The sequence below is a fragment of the Vicugna pacos genome, chromosome 22 (genome assembly GCF_048564905.1).
Source record: "Vicugna pacos chromosome 22, VicPac4, whole genome shotgun sequence".
Taxonomy (NCBI): Eukaryota; Metazoa; Chordata; class Mammalia; order Artiodactyla; family Camelidae; genus Vicugna; species Vicugna pacos.
The window spans coordinates 31,665,119-31,686,811 of NC_133008.1; the positions used below are offsets into that span (position 1 = coordinate 31,665,119).

General features: G+C 60.9%; 1 protein-coding gene and 1 long non-coding RNA gene across 5 annotated transcripts; one reads left to right on the forward strand and one right to left on the reverse strand.

The window, feature by feature from the left end:
- Positions 1–248: 248 nt before the first annotated feature.
- On the reverse strand, positions 249–1,995 carry LOC140688374 (uncharacterized). 4 transcript variants are annotated; one of them, XR_012063016.1, is made up of 4 exons: positions 1,745–1,995; positions 1,526–1,663; positions 591–1,367; positions 249–372 (listed from the first exon to the last, which is right to left on the reverse strand). It is a non-coding gene; the product is annotated as an uncharacterized lncRNA (long non-coding RNA). The 4 variants fall into 4 exon arrangements; XR_012063017.1 differs by having other exon boundaries at positions 532–1,367; XR_012063015.1 differs by having other exon boundaries at positions 249–1,367; positions 1,755–1,995.
- A 404-nt stretch (positions 1,996–2,399) lies between these two features.
- Positions 2,400–21,169, forward strand: ATP8B3 (ATPase phospholipid transporting 8B3). The gene is made up of 27 exons (XM_072948074.1): positions 2,400–2,530; positions 3,891–3,949; positions 4,440–4,531; positions 4,951–5,067; positions 6,156–6,254; positions 6,512–6,573; positions 7,087–7,159; positions 7,257–7,327; positions 7,737–7,819; positions 8,400–8,558; positions 9,036–9,124; positions 9,769–9,959; positions 10,085–10,293; positions 11,135–11,160; positions 11,250–11,406; positions 11,821–12,009; positions 12,091–12,203; positions 13,746–13,910; positions 14,011–14,122; positions 14,960–15,035; positions 15,228–15,348; positions 15,590–15,974; positions 16,078–16,301; positions 17,808–18,275; positions 18,442–18,580; positions 18,834–18,961; positions 20,107–21,169. Exons 2-27 carry the CDS (start codon positions 3,901–3,903, stop codon positions 20,692–20,694), a joined length of 4,185 nt encoding a protein of 1,394 aa, XP_072804175.1. The 5' UTR covers positions 2,400–2,530; positions 3,891–3,900; the 3' UTR covers positions 20,695–21,169.
- Positions 21,170–21,693: the final 524 nt, after the last annotated feature.

The window sequence follows — 21,693 nt, forward strand, 5'->3', positions numbered from 1 at the left end:
TCAGGGGCTGTCATGCTTCTGGCCCCCTGGGGTGCTGTGACAGTGGAGCCAGCGGCCACCTCCTGTGAGTAGAGTTGCCTTGCCCACCTGTGAAGTGGGGGCTGGGGGCCGGGGAACCCGGACGGCCGCTGCGTGTTGCATGTCTGAGAAGCTAACTTGGGAAGGGGAGGCTGCGGAGGAGAACCAGGCTCCTTCCCTCTCGGGGCCCTGGGGGTTGGCAACTGAGGAAAAACCACACGACCTAGAAGTTGTGAGTTATGTTTTATTTCAGGAACTCCCTGAGAACTATAGCCAGGGAGACAGCCTCTCAGATATCTCTGAGGAACTGTCCTGAAGAGGGAAGGGAGGAGCCAGGATATGCAGGAGTCTCTGCTGGAAAGAAAACAAAAAAAATAACCCGTGTAGTCGAACACGGAAAGATTGCTGCTAATCACAAAAGTCAGACATCTCAAGTGAATGATTCTAGTGCTTTTGTGTGTGTGGAAAGTTCCAAGAGTCCGGGCCCATGGAAGTGACTCCCTTCACATGTACCTCAGCTGTCTGGGGCCAGTGTCCTGTTTTTCTCCATCCTGAACCCCCTCAGGACGCACCTATGGGGGGGTGCCGCTGCCATGGCTGGATGGCTGCAGCACTGGCGGTCCACTGGAATGGCAGGCGACATTCTTTGTCCACTAGGGCTCTGAGGGAGGGTTCTTGTCTGAGTCAGATCCCTGCTGCTGGCATGGGCATGTCCCTCTGGGGGTCCTTGTGACCGGATGACTTTCCCCCACCTCTTCTGTAAGTTGGGAGTGGCTTTCTAAATAAAGGGTGCAGGCAGCATCCTGGAAGCCCCGTTTCTGTGTGGTGTCTCTCCCCCTCCCCAGAGCGTGAGTCCTCTCCCCTCCGTCACCATGGGGGTGGGGGACGGGGTTCCCTGACCCCACTCCTGACAGCCACCTCCGGGGAGCTCTCTCCTGAAGGCTGTTAGGGCAGTCTGTCCCAGCCCCTCCCCGCCGGGGTCTTCCTCGGTCAGGGCTGGGGAGGGCTGGGTGGACGTTTCTTGGGTGACTGAAGAAAATGAGAGGTTTCCTTGGCATCCCCACAGCTGCCGGGTGCGCAGGACTTCCCAGGAAACGGGGGGGGGGGCTGCTGCTCTGCTGTGGGAGGTCAGCTGCTGTGTCTTTGGTCACTGATTCACTCAACATCATCAGCTCAGAGGTGATGCCTGGGCCCCTGGCAGGGCAAGAGGACTGGGGCACAGAGTCAGACAGGCACCCTGGTCTGGGGTCAGGGCTGGGCCAGTGGGAGGCATTGACCTCAAGGCTGGGGGGAAAGGACATTGGAGGTGCCCAGCAAGTATCTTCCCAGTTTCTGTGCTTCAGGGGGTTCTAAAGAGAATATGAAAAACAGCTTAATCCTTCCCTGTTCCCCGTGAGTTTGCCCCTCCTAGGGGGACCCTCCCACACAGCCACCAACCCTGGTTTAGGTCCCCCATTTCCAGCCTGGACGCTGTCCCAGCCTCATGGCTGACTCCCACCCCTGTCACCTCCTTTAGGAAGACCCCCAGAGCCTCGGTCCTGCACTGGGTGGGCACACACTGGGCCAGAACCCTGGTAGGCTTCTTCCACGCACAATGATGTCGGTGGTTTTAACAGCCTCCCCAGCCTGGCGCCCAACAGAGCACCTGCGCATAGGAGATGCCCACTGAACGGGTATGGGATGAACGAGAACCCAGACAGCCAGCTCAGACTCACGCCCCGCCTACCTGCGATTACCTGCGTGTCCTTCCTCCGCCCCTAGTCACGAACCATTGGCCCTGCCCAGCCTCAGCCAGATCCAACCCACCCCACCTAGCGCATGCTTCACAAGGTTCCGCCCCTAAATGACTGGCTCCTTAATACCTTGGCCCTTTCTTTTGGCTCTGCTCTGCAAGTTCCCCCCAACTGACCCAGCAGGTCCCTGCCCTGACACACCTATCCTCTGCAAGGCCCCACCCCTGGGTCTTGGCCGCGGGTAGACCGGCACCAGTCGGCCCCGCCCACAAACCCCACCCTGCCCCACCCCTCCTCTGGCCCTCTCTGCAAGGCCTGGCGTAACCTAGTCCTGCTCCCTGAGGCCCCACCCATCTCTGCAAGGCCCCGCCTTCTGTCCTGCCCCCTCTGGCCCGTTTCCTCCAGGCCTCCCTTGCTCGGCCCCGCCTTCCGCCCCCGACCCCGCCCCCATCTGGCCTTGTTCTCCACGGCCTCCCAAGCTCGGCCCCACCTTATACCCTGAGCGCGCCCCTAGGCCCCGCCTCCTGCCTGGAGCCCCGCCTTCGGTCTTGGCCCCGCCTCCTGGGTCCCGCCCCGCCCCATCTCTACCCTGGCCTCGCCCTCGACCCCGGTATTCTGCCCGGCCCCGCCCCTAGGCCCCGCCCTTCCGCCCCGCCCAGCGCCCGCGCCGCCCGTTTCAGGCCCGTTGGCCCCGGGCTAACAGCCCCACCACGTCCGTCGCCCTGGACACCCGCGGACCGCCCCAGGCAGCCCGGCCCCGCCCGCCCCGGGCCGCGCAGGTGAGCGGCGGCGCTCCCGCCGCTGTACGTCCCCGGGCGCCCGTGCACTCTCTCTGAGCTGTACCCGGCCAAGGGGCCGGAGGTCGCGGCGGCGGCAGAGAGGGAGCCCTCTAGAGGTTCGCGCCGGGCGGGGTCCGGACTGGCGCCGGAGTGCCCGGTGTCCTGTGGACCTGAATCTCCCGGTCCAGGGAGGCCCCCGGGGACTGGGCATCGAACCCTGCGCAGCTTCGCTGCGGGAGTGCTCGGGGTTTCCCTGGGGTTAGTGGGCGTTCTGGTGAGCTGAGAGTGGGAGAAGCAAGCCCGGGGGCGGGGAGGCGTGTCCTGCCCTCAGGAGAACTTTGTGTAGATCTGGCCATCTCAGCATCCCTCCAACCCCATCTGTACCCCACTCTGGGCTCCCGCCACTACAGGTCCCACTGGCTGAGCCTCAGTCACCCTGAGCCTCACTTTACCTCATCTGGTGAATGGGCGCTGGCCTTGCTCAGGCTCCCAGGAGCTTCAGAGCTGGTCCTGAGCCAGGCCCTACCCCCGGGCCCCGGGGACACCAATGACTTAAACACCAGCAGCCCATTGCCTGGGGAGGTTACAGTTTCAGCCAGCAGCCCAGACAGCGAAAACAGAGGAGAGAGGGTGGTCAGAACTGAGATGGGGGCAACCCAGGCAGAGAGAGAGCCCAGAGGAGGAGGCGCCAGAAGCCTGGACGGTCTGAGAAGTATGAGCTGAGAGCAGAAGGGTGAGGAGATTCTGGCCAGGCGTGCAGGACGGGTGCTCCTGGCAGAGGGAACAGCAGAGCAAAGGCCTGGAGAGAGGGGCTGCTGAGCGCTGGGGTGGGGTCATCTGGGGAGCTGCCGAGGGCATTGAAGGACTAGGAGTGACCGTGAACCAGCAGTGGGAAGGTTCCGGGTTCTGTGTAAGTCGGGTGTCACCGCCATCTCCTCCATCTCAGTTAGCTGCCCCAAGATCACACTCAGACCTCCCAGAGCCCTTTAGCCATACACACACTTGGAGATGTGGCGTAGAAATCCCAGGGCCCCACTTAGTCGGTCAACAAACACTGATTGAGCACCTGACCAGGCTGGACATTGTGTCCCGAGTGGGGCAGGAGGGGAAGCAGGGAGGCTTAGGAGGACCTGGGTGCAGTCATCCCAGGGGAGGAGATGGAGGCCTGGACTGTGAGTGGCCATGGGGGTGGGGAGCAGTGGCCAGGTGACTGTAATGGGGAAGGACACACAGCCGGCGACTGGACCTTCAGAGCCTGGTGAGGGGACAGCAGATAGATGTGGGAAGTGACATCTCAAAGAGGGCGGAGTAAAGAGCTCTTTCCAGCAATGGTGTGACCTCAGGCCCCTCTTCCCGACAGCCCCACCAACATGGGCAGTCTCGAGGACCGAGAAGACCTTGAGGAGGAGACGAACTCAGGTGCACGTCCGGGCTGAGCTCAGACACGGGCAGGGCCTGGGGGAGGGGGCCTGCAGTGGACCAAGCCAAGGGATGTTCAAGTGTAGCAGCTGAAGTGGGGAGACAGAAGGCCCAGTGTGGAGTTCTTGGCGGGTTACAAATAGTTCAAAACCCTATGACTGAAAGATGGGCTCGGAACTGGGGCTACTGTGTGGGCTGGGCATGGAAACCCGGACACGTCATAGCCCGTCGGGGCCGCATTTACCTCTCTGTAGAAGAAGTGGGCGTGAATGGGTCTCCCGGGCCTAGGGACCGGCTCAGGGTGGCTGGTGGGCGAGGGGCTGCTCCTCAGATCCACCTGGGCTCCTCCAGCGCCTACTGTTGGGCCCTCTCATCTGTTTACCGGCTCCCACAGCCCTGGGTCCCCCGGGCCCCATTAGCCCTCCTCTGGGGTGTCGTTAGCCCATGTTTGTCCCCGGCCCTGAGCGGCGCCTGCTCTTTCCGGCTGCAGCATTCACCTGGGAGGTGCAGGCCAACAACCGGGCCTACAACCGCCAGTTCAAGGAGAAGGTCTTCCTGTGCTGGCAGAGGAGGAAGTACAAGGTGCGCAGGCCCGGCCGTGCCCCTGCACCCCTGCCCTGCCGGCCTGTTGGGGTCTCCCCGCAGGGTTAGTTTGGTGGCCACCCGAGCTCTGCCTCCGCCTGCACCTGCTTGGTGTTTGTCCTCATGGAATCACTGGTTTGGTACTGGAGTTTCGAGGGTCTCCTCTGCCCCACCCTAGTTCGGGTTCAAATAAGTTAATAGGAAACTTTTGAAACTTTCATGGTACAGTGTGTCCCTCAGGCTCTACCTAAACCCCCCCGCGTACAGCTCTCTCTGGGAAGTCCTGGGGTCGCGCGCTGTGAGCCTGCACCTAGTAGGGGCTTGGTTAATGCTGGTCGAGGCCGGAGGGCGGGGTCGGACAGGGTGGGCAGTGGGGCCCCCTGGCCTGGGCAGCACCCCCATGCTGGCTCTTGTTCCAGAGGAATGTCATCCACACAGCCAAGTACAACATCTTCTCCTTCCTGCCCTTGAACCTGTACGAGCAGTTCCACCGCACGTCCAACCTCTACTTCCTTCTTATCATCATCCTCCAGGTGGTGCTGGTGGGGGCAGCCCCAGGGGGTCAGCGCCTGTGCCCACGCCGCTCCCTCCCCCTGCTCAGGCTACCTCCCCCAGGAAGCTCTCCCTTCCCACCCTCCCGCGTGGCTCTGCAGACAGACCCAGGTGGTTTTGCTTCATGTTCGCCTGTGTATTTTCCGGGTCAACGTCTGGCTCCTCACACACTGGGAGTGCCCTCGGGGCCAGGTCCCCGCTGCCCAGTCCAGGGCCTGGCACACAGGAGGCGCTCAATGTGTGTTGAATGATGAGGGCGCAGGGGTGGCTCCTCTGGATCTGAGGAGGAGGCCACATGACCCCTTTGGCCCCAGCAGGCGGAGCTGACCGCAGGGGGCGAGGAGGAAAGACCAGGTTCTTGGGACCTGCCGGGTCACTTCCTGTCATCGGGCTGGTCATGGGTGAAGAGGGTGAGGTGGAGGGTGGAGGTGGGCCCTGTGTGGGGTGGGCTGTTCCCAGAACACTCCAGCCCCCACCTAGTGTCTCATTCAGTTCTGAGTAAAGTGAGACACTCCGCTTTTATCCATTGATCCGATAAATATTTATTGAGCACCTACTGAAGGCAGGTCCTGTTCTGGGCACTGGGGGCCGGGTGGTGGCCCTCAAGATACCTGTCTTCGGGTGGCTCAGGGACTGGTGAGGTTGACTGTCATCAAACCACGTGCTAGGGACCAGTGATGGGGACGGGAACCCCTGCCCAGACTGGTCTGGGGGCCACTTAGAGCTCAGACCCGAGGGTTACAAGGAGGGGAGACAGTGAGAGCTAGGTCCCCAAGGAGGGAACCAGCTTGGGGCTGGGAGGGCTTCCTGGAGGAGAAGACATGGGAGCTGGGCATGGAAGAGAGAGGAGGCAGCCCTGGAGAGAAGTTCCAGGCAGGGGGCAGGTCTGGAGCGCAGTTGTCCTGAGCTTTGCAGGGGGAGGTGGCCGGGCTTGGGCCCTGGCAGTCAGCAGGGGGCACACAGGTGGGACACAGGATGCCAGGCTGTGGGGCCGGACGCGCTGGGCAGGAAGGCGGCGGGCAGTTGGGGGTGCCCTGGTTGAGGGGCCAGCGTGACCCACCCTCCATGCCAGGGCGTCCCCGAGATCTCCACGCTGCCCTGGTTCACTCTCTTCGCCCCGCTTGTCTGCCTCCTCATCATCCGGGCCACTCGAGACCTGGTGGACGACATTGTGAGTGGGGCAGGGAGGGGCGGGGGGGCACAGCGGACAGGTAGGGGCCTCAGGACTGTGGGCTTGCTGGGGAGACGGCGGGTCATGCACAGTCAGCTCGGGCGGCAAGTAGAACCTGCCCTCCCGCGGCTGCTCCCTGAGGGCAGGGTCGCCGGACAGACAGCAGGGTGAGGGCTCGCCAGCAGGCACCTGCGTCTGCACCCTCCCCTGGGCTGCACGGGGGGAGTGTCATCCTCTGACTGCCCCCGTTGACCCAGGGGCGACACATGAGCGACAGGATCATTAACAACAGGCCGTGCCAGGTGCTGATGGGGAAAAGGTGAGGCTCCGCCGCCGGCTACAGGGTATTGGGTGCTGGGTGCTGGATGCCAGGTGCAGGCCGTTCTGGGGCAAGCCAGGGCCCCCAGCACAGCCGAGGTCGGGCACCACAGGGAGGGTGCCCCGAGGATCATCCAGCACCTCCCACGCTCCCTGACATCCTGGCTGCATCTGACAGTGGGGGTACCCAGGCCAGCACGTATGAGGCACCTGCTGTCTACCAGGCCTGGGATGGGCCCTGTGATGAGGCAGAGTTGGGTTCAGCCGAAGGGGAAGGCAGGAAGGTCTGGACTTGGAATGTGGGAGGAGGGGGCGGGCAGGGAAGAATGGGCCTGCAGCCCCGCCCTGTGGGCTGAGGCCCCCGGGTGGGGGCAGCAGGAGCAGAGGCTGGGTGTTGGCACCCCACCCCCTGCTCCTCCAGCTCCACCAGGGCAGGCCGGTGGGTGGAGGGTGGGACGTCCAAGGCTGGGAAGGGGCCCCCACACCTGCTGCCCCCTGCTTCTGCCCCGCGCAGCTTCCTGTGGAGGAAATGGAAGAACCTGTGTGTGGGAGACGTGGTCTGTCTGCACAAGGACAGCATCGTGCCGGTGAGCTGGTGGGCTGGAGGGCAGGGCCGCCACCCACTCAACTCCCTGCCCCCATGCAATGCCCTCTCCTCCCACCCCCGCCCCCGCCCCCCCGCAGGCTGACTTGGTCCTGCTAGCCAGCACTGAGCCCAGCAGCCTGTGCTACGTGGAGACAGCTGACATTGACGGGTGAGGCCGGTGATCACTGGGCCTTGGGGGTGAGGCCTTCCCCAGTGGCCAGAGAGCTGCTTGCCAAGCCCACTGGGAGGCTGTGGTCCTGGGAGCCTGGATGAGGCGCTCGTGAACCAGCAGGGGCAATAAGATGAAACCACAGGAAGGGACACCCCTTCCTTGTACATTTCTGGAAGCTCCACAGCGTGCCAGGGGCCACCGCCCTCAGAGCACAGAGGCCTAGGGTCTGGCCTCGGCCCTTTCGCAAATGCCCTGTGTGACCTGGGGCAAGGTACTCTCCCTCTCTGGGCCTCAGCCTCCTGCTTGGCAGCCAGCGCACCCATAGGTGCTCAGGGAAGATGTGGGGGGGAACTTGCTCGGGCGCTGTCTGCCCCAGCTTTCGCCTTGCTCCCCTTCTGGTCACCAGGGAAACCAATCTGAAGTTCAGGCAGGCCCTGCCGATCACCCACCACGAGCTGACCAGCATAAAGAAGATGGCAGCCTTCCAAGGTGAGAGCCGACCCGCCCACCTCCCCACTCCAGGTCCCCATGGCGGCCGCCTGTGTGGTGGGTGCAAAGGCTCCCCAGCTTACTGGGTTGGAGGTGGTGGTGGGGTGTGCTGGGGGTTGAGGAGGCTTCCAGTTGTCTCCCATTGTCATAGGTGTTGTTTATTCCTAGGCCCTTGGGACTGGGATAGCTTTTAATGGGCGGGCTTATTCCAGGCCTATAGCATACCCCTCAGGTCAACGTGACAGTGGAGGCAGTGTCCAGCCTTATTACAAAACAACCATGAGGAAGGGGTTCAGTGGGGGGCACCTGATCTAGCAGGAGGACCAAGGAGGGCTTCCCTGAGGAGGTATAAGTGTGGGAACAGGGAACAGCACACACAAAGGCCCTGAGGCCAGAAAGGGCCAGCTTTGGAGCCTCCAGGAGGAGGCTGTGCATGGGAGTGGAGGTGCCAATGGGGCTGGTTTGGGGCCATGCAGGGCCCTGACTGGGGGTGATGGGAATATGCCCTGGGTCCCCCACTGGGGAGGGATGTCTGGGCCCAGCCGTGCCCTTGACTCCCTGACCGCCAGGTTGCCCACAGGCAAAGTGGTGTGTGAAGAACCCAACAGCCGGATGCACCGCTTCGTGGGCTGCCTAGAGTGGAAGGGCAAGAAGCACCCCCTGGACAGTGGCAACATCCTCCTGCGGGGCTGCAGGGTCCGCAACACGGACACCTGCTATGGACTGGTCATCTATGCTGGTACGGCCACTTTGGGCCCGCCCCTGCGGTGTCCTGCATGGCCCCCGGTCAGGGGTGGGTGGTGAGAACCCTGCAGTCATCGGCAAGAATTCACAAGGCCAGGCCCAGCTGCCAAGGGTCTGCCGCTGTGTGATGAGGGGCTCCTGACGTGGTTTCTCTGGACTCTCAGTTCCGAAACTGTGCAAATGGACATGTTGAGCCAGGACCTTTATTTTGACTGGAAAAAACGGGGTGCTTGTATGTAGATGGAAGGATGGGTGGCAGGTGGATGGATGGGTGGAGTGACAGAGGGGTGGAGAATGGGGGGATGGATGGATGGATGAGTGGGTGGGGGGTAGGGTGACAGAAGGATGGAGGATGGGGTGGATGGATGGGTGAGTAAGTGGATGGATGTATGGATGGATGGGTGGATGGACTGATGGAGGGAGGGAGGGATGGATGGATGGATGGACAGAAGGATGGATGAAAACCCTGCAGGTTTTGATACAAAGATCATGAAGAACTGCGGCAAGATCCATCTGAAGAGAACCAAGCTAGACTTTCTGATGAACAGACTGGTGGTCCTGGTGAGCTCCCCCAAGCCCCTGCCCTGGGAGGGGGGACACGGAGGAGGGGAGGAAAAGGGCCCCACCCTGTAGACAGATGCCCCGGCTGTCCTCTTCCCAGCCTCGGTTTTCCTGCTCTGCAGAATATGCAGCCTGATCCTAAGGACAAGTTTGTGGGCCAGATAATGTTTTTTGAAAACGGCAATTTAAAAAAATGTTTTCATAAAACAGAATTTGATTCGGATGTCTTCCGAACCCACAGGAGATAAAGTGCTCACATGTCCTTAACTTTTTGCCTAATCAACCTTATCTTTCTAAGAGTTTTTGAAATAGCGGTGGGGTGGGTATGGCTCAGCAGTAGAGCGCGTGGTTAGCATGCACGAGGTCCTGGGTTCAATCTCCAGTACCTCTATTAAAAAAAATTTTTAAGAAATTTTAAAAGTTATTAATAATAATAAAAAAGCAGCCACAAAGCCCAGCAAAACCGCAGCTCACCACTGTCCCCCCGTCCCGCCGCCCGTCTGGGTGTGGAGCTGGGGGCACCCCATCGCTGGGCTCGTCCTTCCACGCTGAGCGCAGGAGTCCCGGGCGGCGCGTCCCTGGGGGGTCTTGGTGCCTCCCAGGCGCTCCCTTCACGCTGTGCCCCATTCCCATCCACTGTGCAGATCTTTCTGTCCCTCGTGCTGATCTCGGGGGCCCTGACGTTGGGCTTCTGGTTCAAGGTGAGGGAGTTCAAGGCCAAGCATCACTATGTGTCTGCCAAGCACGTGCGTAGTGTGGCCACAGAGACTTTCTTCAACTTCTGGGGCTTCCTCATCCTGCTCAGCGTCATGGTGCCCATGGCCATGTTTATCATGTGAGCCCCGGGGGCGTCCGACCCACCCCTCCGCAGCCCTCTGCTAGGGAGGGAGGGAGGAGCCGGAGAGCCTGCCCGCTGGCCAGGCTGGGGCGTGACCCCCGGCGTGCCTTGCGCGTTGGCAGGGCTGAGTTCATCTACCTGGGGAACAGCATCTTCATCAACTGGGACATGCATATGTACTACGAGCCCCAGGACATGCCCGCCAAAGCGCGAAGCACCAGCCTCAATGACCAGCTGGGCCAGGTGGAGTACGTCTTCTCCGACAAGACTGGCACGCTCACCCAGAACGTCATGGCCTTCAGGAAGTGCTGCATCAGTGGCGTTGTCTACGGTGAGGCCCCAGCCCGGCACCCCTTCCCCACCGGGGCCGCCCGGCCCGGCCCCCTCCAGCCTGCCCGCCGCAAGGACCGACCAGCCCCGGGGGCCGCCGCGACTGCCCTGGGACCTCAGTGGGCCTCACTGACGTCCTCTGGCCTGCCGAGCACGCGACCCCACCCCCAGAATCCCACCCAGATTTGTGCCACAGAACTGTCCCCAAACAGCATCCTCTCATTTGGGGATCGGCAAACTCCTCCTATAAAGGACCCACAAGTCAGAATCTCTAGCCGCTCAGGCCGCCCAGTCTTTGTTGAGAATGCAGTGCGCCAGCCCCTGGCCTAGTTTATCACTAGTGGACGTGGTCTAGATGAGGAGACGCCAGAGGACCCAGCTGAGTAGTAACTGGGCGTGGTGGGCAGCCACCAGTGTGAGAGGCAGGCCTGGCCTCGGGGTGATGGGGGGCAGTGGGGTCTGTGTTGAGCGGCACCAGCCCCCAGCCAGGTCCTCTGATGTGTACAGAAGGGCTCTGGAGCCCGGTTTTTATGTGAAGTCACATAGTATTTCAAAGCAGGTGGCTGAGTCCAGATTTTAAAAGACCATGAGGAGATGCAACCAACATGTTCCACGGGGCTGAGCCCCACTCCGGGCCACCCTCCCGTGTCCACAGGGACACGTCTGCCTCTTATTCCTCCTCTGAGCAGAAAGTGAAGCTGGGGCTGGGGGCTGGGGCCCAGGCCCGCTGGTCCCGCTGCATCCGGTGGCCCCAGGAGGCCTGACCTGGGTTGCGGAGGTGTGGGCTGTGGGGCCCCCAGTGAGTCCTGGGATCTGACGCCTGAAACAGGGTCTTTCCCTAGGCCCGGAGAAGGAGGCCCCATGCAAGGTGAGCCCTGGCTGCCCTGGAGCACTGGATGGTCGAGGGGGAGGACAGTGACCCACTCAAAGCTGGCCTGTCCCCCCACCGCCCCCCAGGAGGACCCCTACCTCTGGAACAAGTTTGCTGACAGGAAGTTTCTCTTCCGCAACGCCGAGCTCCTGCAGGCCGTGCAGGCCAATGAGGACCAGAGGGTGCGCGAGTTCTGGCGCCTGCTGGCCATTTGCCACACGGTGATGGTGCAGGAGAAGAACAGTGAGCCTGCTTAGAGGGTGCTCGGGCCCTGGGCTCTAGAGACGCTTGCCAGGCCTTAGAGGTTGTCCCGCCCAGCTCCCAGGGCTACTCTCATCCCGTTCAGAGGGTACTCAGGCCCAGGTCCCAAGCCCCAGCCTCTTCCAGACACAGAGGCCATCCAGACCTGTCATCACACCAGGAGGGGGAAGTCATGCAGACTGAGACCCAAATGCCCACCTTCCTTTATTAGACTTAGAGGTTGTGCGGCCCCAAGAGACTGACCATAACTGTGCAAATACCTGTGGGCACCTACTGTGTCCCTTCCCTGTGCTAAGGAGATGGAAGCCGGCCCTTCTGCAAGTGGGTGGCGGATCCCCGACAAGGGCAGGCTCTCAGACCCCGCCCCCTCCTCCACCCTTGTCCCCTCCCGGCCAGACCAGCTGTTGTACCAGGCAGCTTCCCCGGACGAGGAGGCACTGGTCACTGCGGCCCGAAACTTTGGCTACGTTTTCCTGGCACGCACACAGGACAGTATCACTGTGATGGAGCTGGGAGAGGTGCGGGTGTACCAGGTCCTGGCCATGATGGACTTCAACAGCGTGCGCAAGCGGATGTCAGTGCTGGGTGAGCGCCTGCAGCCCCGGGTTGGGGTGGGGCAGGTGGGCAGGGGAGCATGTGTGGGTAGCCAGGCCTGTTCCTCTGCAGTCCGCACCCCCGAAGGCTCCATCCACCTCTACACCAAAGGTGCCGACACAGTCATCTATGAACGCCTGGGCAAGAAAGGCATGACAGAGTGGACCACAGAGAAGGCCTTGGCCGTGAGTCTCTGTGGGAAGGGAGGGTGGAGGGGCAGGGTCAAGGGCACAGGAGAAGGGCAGGGGAGGCCAGTGTGCAGAGAAATCGGCTCAAGTACCCAAGGTGGCCATGTACAGTTGGTCAGGTTGTGCACTGTTCTGCCCAACATACACACACACACACACACACACACACCCCTGCCCAGAGGGGACATCTTTTTCTGAGTCACACAAGAACATCCTGTGGTTGAACTTCTGCCCTGGATGCTACCCCTCCTCCCAATCAGGCCAAGGTTCCAGGACCTGCTCAGCCCTCTCTGCCCTAAAATTTTCATTTCCCAGGGTGAAGCCCAGATGCCTTGGTCCAACTTCCCAGGCTGTGTCTTTCTGTCTCCTGTTGACCTCTCTAGCTTGGTCTCTCCTTGCCCTGGTTAGGTTCCCCGAAACCCCTGTTTCTAGCTTTCAGTTTCCTCCATGCTCAGGTGTTGCCTCAGGACCTTTGCACATGCTATCTCCTCTGCTTGTGATGCCTTCCTCCACTCTGGAGCTCAGGATCCTTTGGTCCTCAAGGTTCAGCCATAGATCCCCACCGCCAGGGAGCTGTTCCTGCCCTGATCCTAACATGGGGCTGTCCTGTCATGCCAGCCGAGCCCTGACCCTGTGGGTCCCCAGTGTCCCCCAGCACCTCAGGGGATGTTTGTGGAAAGACTCTCCTGTGTCCGTCCACTTGGAGCTTCCCAGAGTGTCCTGCTCTGTGGGAAGAGAGGAGTAGGGGGCTGGCGTCTGGTTTCGGACCCAGAACAGAGGAGGTGCAGTCAGAATGATGACCTGGAGCCCAGGAGCCTGGCAGGATGGCTTATGTAATGGACAAGTAAACTGAGGCACAAGAGTTGCAAAGGCCTGTCGGGAGCTCCTGATGACCAGGGCGCCCCTGTCACGTCCAAGCTCAACCTCTCAAGTCCACTCCAGTCAGGAATGGAATCGAGACCGGGGGCCACTTGTTGGGGCAGGGCTGGGGGGTGAGCGGATGTAAGGAGCCATGATGGGTACTTTTCTCAGGGCCATCCGGCCCCCAGGGCACCCCTGGGTCCTCCCTGGGGTCTGGAGACATAGTCTCACCGGATCTTTCCTGTCCCCCAACCCCAGAGGCCTTACTCAGACCCTTGAAAAACGAGGCACAGTGTGGGGTGCAGAAGTTTTTGAGCTGAGGGGCCAGAAGGAGGGGTCCAGGGCTGGGGGAGCCCTGACTGGGGAGGGGTCCGGCAGGGCTGCACCCAGGGTCTTGAGGAATCGTTAGCATCTACCACCCAAAGTGTAGGGAGGGTGTTTCTGGCAGGGGGCATAGCAGAGGCAAGGTCTGGAGGCAAAACAGAGCAGAGCATCTGGGGGCTGAGGCAGAGCAGGTGTGCGCAGAGTGCCCGTGATCCCCGCCCTCTCTGGGGAGGACGGACTGTGGGTGGGGGCAGGCTGGGAGAGCGCAGGCAGAGGGAGAGGGGCCGAGGGGTGCCCAGGGAGTCCGGTGGTGCTGAGAGGGTGCCGGCGCCCCCCTGCCTGCCTGGTGCCCAGTCCTTTGCTGAGCAGACCCTGCGGACGCTGTGCCTGGCCTACAAGGAGGTGGACAAGGACGTGTATGAGGCGTGGCACCAGCGGCACCAGGAGGCCAGCATCCTGCTGCAGAACCGGGCCCATGCCCTGCACCAGGTGTATGAGGAGATGGAGCAGAACCTCCAGGTGGGTGGTGCACCGGGGGGAGGGGTGCCATCACCCGGCTCCAGCTCCCTGGCCCTGCCAGGGAGCCAGGTCCCTGCTCAGTCTGTCCCTGTTCCCCTAGCTGCTGGGAGCCACGGCCATCGAGGACAGGCTCCAGGACGGTGTCTGCGACACCATCCGTTCTCTCAAGCAGGGGAACATCAAAGTGTGGGTACTCACAGGGGACAAGCAAGGTGGGTCCCGGAGCGGCTGCCCCAGCACCAGGAGAAGGGACGCGGGCAGGAGAGCTCGTCCCTGCCCAGGCGCCATCGCCAGCCCATTCCCCTTGTCTGGCTTCAGCATTGCCTTCCACCTTGTTCCTGGGAAGAGAGGACTGGGAGCAACAGAAAATGCTGGGGTCCCCTGGGCACCTCACTCGGTTGGGCTGGGGCTGTTCTAAGCACCACCGAGAGGTGCAGCCCTCATCACCCTTGTGTGATGGTGGCCCATAGTGCTGAGAGAGCTCGGGCACCTACGAAGGTTGCCCGGGCACCTACGAAGGTTGCCCAGCCACTGAGGGCCCAAGATAGCCTGGAATCTCAGGAACCCTGACTCCCCCACCCCTTGAGGCTACCCTAGGACCTGGGGCATGGGCACAAGCATGGCTGCCTTAGGACTTCTGTGGGCAGGAGGCATGTACACACCAAATGTTTACAGCAATACTGGTATAAAGACCAATATCCGGGCTGGGTTCTTAGGTTCAGTTTTTTCCTCTTCTTTTTTTTTTTTAAAGAAATTTAGTCATTTTTCTGAGTTCCTCAGAGTGCCCTGGGGCCCTAGGCATGATGTGATGGTCCTTTGGCCCTCGCCCTGGACTCATCTCCCTCAGACAGGCCATCAGGGCTCCCTGTGCCCCGAGCTGCGACCAAAGTCACAGAGCTGGCGAGCTGGCTCTTACTGGCTGACCTTGCCACATGCCCGCCTTGGAACCAGTCGCTGTGGCTAGGGGGAGGGGCACGGTGCTGTGATGGGCAGGGTGGGCGTGGCCCCCAGGCAGGCGCTGTGGAGGGGCTGAGTGTGCTGGTTTGCAGAGACAGCGGTGAACATCGGCTTTGCTTGCCAGCTGCTCTCAGAGAACATGATCATTCTGGAAGAGAAGGAGATAATGTAAGAAGTGGGGGTTAGGCAGATGTGCCTGAGTTGGGGGGGTCGGTGGGGGCGGGGCAACCACTGCCCCTGCGTGGCCCTGGGGTCTCTGCCTGGCTGGACTCCCAGAGCGGGAAACCAAGGCCAGCTGGGGAGTGGGTGGAAGGAAGCCTGTGTGGCCGGCGTGGCTGAGCCCCGGCCGGGCCCCTGCAGGCGGATCCTGGAGGTCTACTGGGAGAGCAACAACAACCTGAAGGGTGACAAGAAGGACCATCGGAGGAGCCAGCTCCTGCCGCAGGTCAAGATGGCCTTGGTCATTAACGGGGAGTTCCTGGTCAGTGTCAGCTCCTGGCAGACGGCGGGGCCCTGGCACCGGGGAAGAGGCCGGGAGGAGCTGTGGGCTGGGGCTGGGGCCCCTAGAAGCGCTGTCGGACAAGCAGAGGGGAAAGGTCTCACTTGCCACACCAAGAGTTGAGGGGGTGGGGTCAAGTCCAGCCCGGGAGGAGGGTCCGGGGCAGTGTTCACTGAGGGGAGGGGTGCAGCAGAGTGACGTGCCCCCATCCCCTGCGGGCCAGGATCAGCTGCTGCTGTCCCTGCGCAAGGAGCCCCGGGCCCTGGTCCAGAAGGTGACCTTGGACACAGAGGAGTCCTGGCAGGAGCTCGGCGAGGGGAGGATGGACTTCCTGCAGGCCAGGCGCCTGTCCCTGCTGTGGCGGACGCTCGGGATCCAGCGGAAGACCCCTGGGCTGGCGTCGGAAGACAAAGACTCCAATAGCCACGAGAGCCCCGAGGTGCGGCGGGAGCAGGCTTTCGTGGAGCTGGCCTCTCAGTGTCAGGCAGTCATCTGCTGCCGGGTGACGCCCAAGCAGAAGGCCTTGATTGTGGCGCTGGTCAAGAAATACCAGAATGTGGTGACCCTGGCCATCGGGGACGGCGCCAACGACGTGAACATGATCAAGAGTGGGTGGTGGGCAGCAGGGACGGGGGGTGAGGCCCGCGGCCGGGAGCAGGTAGGGGCGGTGAGTCGGGGGCCCGGGGCTGACAGGCTGGTGTTCCCCCGCAGCTGCGGACATCGGCGTGGGGCTGGCGGGGCAGGAGGGCATGCAGGCGGTGCAGAACAGCGACTACATGCTGGCGCAGTTCTGCTTCCTGAAGCGGCTGCTGCTGGTGCACGGACGCTGGTCCTACATGCGCGTCTGCAAGTTCCTGCGCTACTTCATCTACAAGACGCTGGCCAGCACGATGGCCCAGATCTGGTTCGCCTTCTACAGCGGCTTTACCGCCCAGGTGTGCAGGAGGGCGCTCCCCTCTGGGGGTGCTGTTCCCCTCCCGTAGCCTCCAGGACGGCAGCAGGCACACTCACCCCCTGGGGGCCTCACGGGGCGGGGGGGGGGGCGGGGGGCGCACCGAGCTTGCCTGAAGTCACAGGGTAGCTCAGCCTCTTGTTTGGCTGCATTCCTACAAGTACAGATTCCAGACAAAGGGAGAGGCCGGTTCCTGCCAAGCTCTGTGCTAAGCATTTTCAGGGCTATTTGGCAAAGTTGAGCTTTGAGGCAAGGGCAGGACAGGTGCTCCGAATGTATGTACATCCTTCAAGGGGAGAGAATGAGAGGGTTTGAACCCCAGAGAAGAAGAGACTGTAGGGGCTGGGTCCCTGCCTTCAAGAGGCTTGACGGTGCCGTGGTGAACGCCGGAGGTGCTCTCTGGAACGTGGAGGAGCTGCGGGGCGTGGGTCCCCTGCGTGGAAGGAAGCCTGAAGACAGGCTGCCGTGAGGGGATGCGCCCCGGCCGCTGACACCCGGGCATCTGAGAGGGAGCCTCCTGGTGGCACCCTTCGGAAGCAGTGTGTTTTTGCTTTGCTTTTTGTTTCTGGGTATCTCATGGTGCTGCTCTACGTGGGAATGTTTTCTAAGTCCCCTTTCGTGAGTGTTTATTGCTGGCGTAGAGAAACACAGTCTCCTGTGCGTTGATCTGGGCCCTGACACTTTGCTGAATTTGTTTGTTGGCTCAAGTAGCTTTCCTGTGACTCCTTTGGGACCTTCTGCATATAGGATCATGTCCTCTGCAAACAGAGAGAGTTTTACTTCTTCCTTTCCAGTTCGGATGCTTTTTGTTTCTTTCTCTTGTCTAATTGCTCCGGCTAAGACTTCCAGCGCGGTTGACTAGCCGTGGTGAAAGCAGGCATCCTCGTCTAGTCCCTGGTCTTAGAGTGGGTGGCGTCTAGTCTTTTCACATTTGTCAGTTGGAATTCTTCTTTAGGAAGAACTGTTCCTTCTCCCCCACTTAATTGTCCAGCCATTTATTCCTATCAGCATGGACTTATGGGTGTCGATTTTATTCTATGCTGGGTTGCGCAGATTGTCCCTTACCTGTCCCTTTGACATGTGCCTGCTCTTCGCTGAACACACCTTCACCTTCTGGTGCTACGAGCGGTTCTCATAAAAGAATGAGACTGGGCCTTTTCTCTTCCAGCCTTTTTTTATGAGGGGGGGATAATTAGGTTTATTCATTGATTTCTACCTGGAGGAGGTACTGAGGATTGAACCCAGGACCTTGTGCATGCTAACCATGCACTCTTCCACTTGAGCTGTACCCTCCCCCCTCTTCCAGTCCTTACTGCTGAGTGCATTCCCCGTCTCAGCCCCAACCCTGATTATGACCTGACTGTCAGACTCACCAGGAATCCTCTCCAGGTGCCGAGCTAGCTTGGGTGGCTCTCTGCAGGGGAAGACGCTTCTGTTTCTGGTCTTTGACCCTGAAGGCTCACTATGCTCTCCCTCCCCCCTCCCCCAGCCCCTCTATGAAGGCTGGTTCCTGGCATTCTTCAACCTGCTGTACAGCACCCTCCCGGCTCTCTACATTGGACTCTTTGAGCAGGTGAGCATCTGTGGGTCTTGTCACCTCCCTCCCTGTAGACGCTCCTGTCTCTGCCCCACCTCCTCCTCCGGGGGGACCCAGGTCGGGTGGGGGTTGTCCCCACTTGGTCCCAAGAGCCGGCCTCCCTGGCCCCTGAGCCACCAGGATGTGAGCGCTGAGCAGAGCTTGGAGCTGCCCGAGCTGTACGCTGCGGGTCAGAAGGACGAGCTCTTCAACTACTGGGTCTTCCTTCAAGCCATCACCCACGGCATGGCCACCTCCCTCGTCAACTTCTTCGTGACCCTGTGGGTCACCCGTGACTCGGCCGGGCCTGTCAGCTTCAGCGACTACCAGTCCTTTTCGGTGGTCGTGGCCCTGTCGGGGCTGGTGTCCATCACCACGGAGGTGGGTGTGGCTGCCCGCCTGCCTGACCCCCGGGGCCTCGTCGGCCACTGAGTTCTCCCCGCCTGGTGACCTGCCCCTTCTTGGACCCTGGGGGCTGGGCCGCCCCGTCCCCATGAGCCCCACTCCGGGTTCGTGCCCCCCCGTCTTAACGCCCCTCCATGTTCAGGTCATCCTCATCATCAAGTACTGGACAGTCCTGTCCGTGCTGTCCATCTTCTTCAGCCTCTGCTTCTACACGGTCATGACCTGGGCCACCCAGAGCTCCTGGCTCTTCACAATCTCCCCCAAGACCTTCCCGTTTCAGTGTGAGCCCCCAGCGGGGAGGGGGTGAGGGGCCTAAGTCGGAGCCCCGTTCTGCCCCTCTCTGAGCCTCGGTCTCCGTGGCCATGCAGGTTGGGGGGGTGGCCATATAGAGGGGGCGTCCGTGTCTTTCGGGAATTTGCGTCAAGGTGTCTACGGTGAAGGGAGGGGAGGGAGATGGAGTGTTGAGGGAGGGGCACTGAGCAGGCTCTGAGGAGGCTCCACCCCAAGCTGGCCATGACCCTTCTCTGTCACCAGACGCTGACCTCAACGTGCTATCCCAGCCCCCCGTCCTGCTGGTGATCCTGCTGAATGTGTCACTGAGCACCCTGCCCGTGCTAGCTTTCCGCGTCATCTACCAAGCCCTCAAGAAGCCGCGGCCCAAGGTGAGGGACAGTGGTCCCCACCACACATGCGGGACCCCAAGGAGACTCTGGGCCTGGGGTGCAAGGGATGGAGACCCAGACACACCCCCAGTGCCCCCAGGGAACCAAATGGCAGGTCCCGGGACCCCAGAGGGGAAGCCACACTTCCTGGGGTGGAGGCAGCAGGAGCACTCAAAGGGCCAGAGCTGATGTGGCAGGACCCTGCCGTGAAGTCACTAGGGCTTGGGGTCCCCGTGACAGGAGCGACTTGGAAACGGTGTCAACAAAAAGGAAATTTAGGAGTAACCCCAGTGTTCATTGGTGGGTGATGGGTGAACAAAATGTGGTACATACACAGAGTGGAGTATTACTCAGCCTTAAAAAGGAGGGAAATTTTGATACTCACTACCATGTGGATGAACCTTTAGGACATGATACTCAGTGAGAGAACCAGACACAGAAGGACAAATACTGTCTGATTCCACTCACAGGAGGTCCCTGGAGGAGTCAAATCCATAGAGACAGGAAGTAGACAGTGGTGGCTGGGGGAGGGGAGGGGGAGTGAGTGTTTAATGGGGACAAAGTTTCAGTTTGGGAAGATGAGAAAGTTCTGGAGATGGTGGTGGGGAGGGTTGCACAACAGTGTAAATGTGCTTAAGGCCACCGAGCTGTGCAGTTTAAAGTGGTTAAGATGGTGCACTTTATGTTACGTGTGTTTTACCACAATGGAAAAAGTTGGGAGAGGGGACTTAGTGGTTCATGGAACCAAAACCTTGAAGGATGAGCTGCAGCTGGGATGGGCCCCAGAAGTGACTGGAGTGGTGGATTAGCACAGGGCCACCAACCTGCCATCTTCAGGCACACAGGTTGGACATGGGGCTGCCCCAGGCTCTCCTCTCTTGGCTTTGCCAACAGAAGGTGCCCAAGGTGCTTGGTGACTGGCGCAAAGTTAAGTCCCAGGGAAGGATTCTGATTGGCTGGTGCAAAGTCAGGTCCCAGGGTGGACTCTGTTGGGTCGACTTGGGAGGAAAAGAGCCTGGCCAGAGATTGGTGGCCAAGGGCTCTGAATGGCCTGCACGGGGTGGGGGGGTGGGGGGGCAGGTGACCTAAAAGTGATGGACGTAGCTTGGAAGCCTGATGACTCTCGCTCTCCCCTTTGCCCTGAGGAGGAGGAGGAGGAGGCGGCCCCAAGCGAGGAGATCATCACCGTGGAGCCCATGGCCTTCATTCACCGGGAGTCTCGGGCCCGGCGATCCAGCTATGCCTTCTCCCACCGGGAGGGCTACGCGGACCTCATCACGCAGGGCACAATTCTGAGGAGGTCACCAGGAGTCAACAGCGACATGCTGGTTGACCACACGATGCCATCTGATGAACTGTCCCCAAGCACCAAGGAGTCACCCTGGTACCCCAGGAAGATGTCTTTCCTGGGGAGGAAGAAGCACCGGCACTGGGGGCAGGTGCCCTCCGCGGAGGTGCAGCCTGCCTCTGAGACGAGCTCTTCCGCGACTGTGGATGGACAGCTCTTTTCTCAGGAGAACCAGTCCTCTCCCACTGAAAGCTTGGCCCTCACCCTGAACCGCCAATCTGGGTCTTTCCAGGAGAAGTTGCTAAAGAGGCAGGAGGAGTCACTATCATATGAGCAGTGGCCACATTCTCCTCCTGAGAGTCTGCCACCAACCAAGGAGAGGCCACCTTCCCTTCAGGAGAAGCCACTGTCCCCCAGAGAGAGCCAGGTGACAGCTGAGAACTAGTCACTGCCTTCCAGCCAGCCGTCTTTGAAGAGCCAGTCAATACCCCTGCAGAGAAGACATCCGCCTGAAAGTTCCCGAAGCTGTCCTGGAAGGCCCGGGCACACAGCTGGCAGGAGCAGCCCAGGCGCCCCCAGGAGGGGACGGTGCCAGTTCCCAACTCGACCCTCACTGCTCTGGTGGAAACGCTGCCACCAAACGTGGGAGAATCATCCACAAATGAGCAGCTGATGAAAGCGGAGCCCTCGCCGGTGGAGAGGCAGCCGTCACCCAGGGAGGGGCTGCCAGGGCCGGTGGGGAGCCAGGTTCTACCTGATCCAGCAGGACAGCCACCCTTGCCTGAGGAGGAGCAGTGACTGCCCAGGCCTAGCAAGTGTCACCCAGCGAGCATGAGGCCTCCGCCCGAAGACGGGACTCCACACGCTTTTCTCTGTCTAATAAACCAGGGTCCGTCTGACCCCAGGGCTCCTCAAGGCTCCCTCTTTTCCTGTACTTTTTGTGATGCCTCACCAGATAGTCTTTCCTGGTTTTAAAAATCAAAACACTGACCTCTAGTGGCCTGATGAGGGATTTGCAGGGAAAGCTGGGTTTTTACTTGAGATTTTTCTTCACACTGGGCTCAGTAACATGCTCTCAGAAGGGAGAAGGGTGCTAAGCAGATTCTGCCTGCCAGCTCTGGTTTCTGGCTGCTGCCTGCTGGCCGCTCCCGGGGCAGTTTATGAGGTCCACTTCCGGCACTGCCCAGCCTCTTCCTCCACCAGGCTGCCCTGGTTTCTTGTGCTCAAACCACCTTCTACTTTAGACTCCAGAAAGAGACAGGATCCGAGTCCGAGCTGGGGGGCTCCAAGGCCCTGTGGAGGGTGGATTCCTGTGGGGGTGGGGGCTCCGGGAGGCCCTCGTGGGAGAGGCCCACATCCTCTTTCCCTGCCCCCTTTGTGGGGGGTTAGCACCATGCCTCCTGCTCCTGCACAGGCTCCCACCCCACTCCCAGCCCCAACTCCC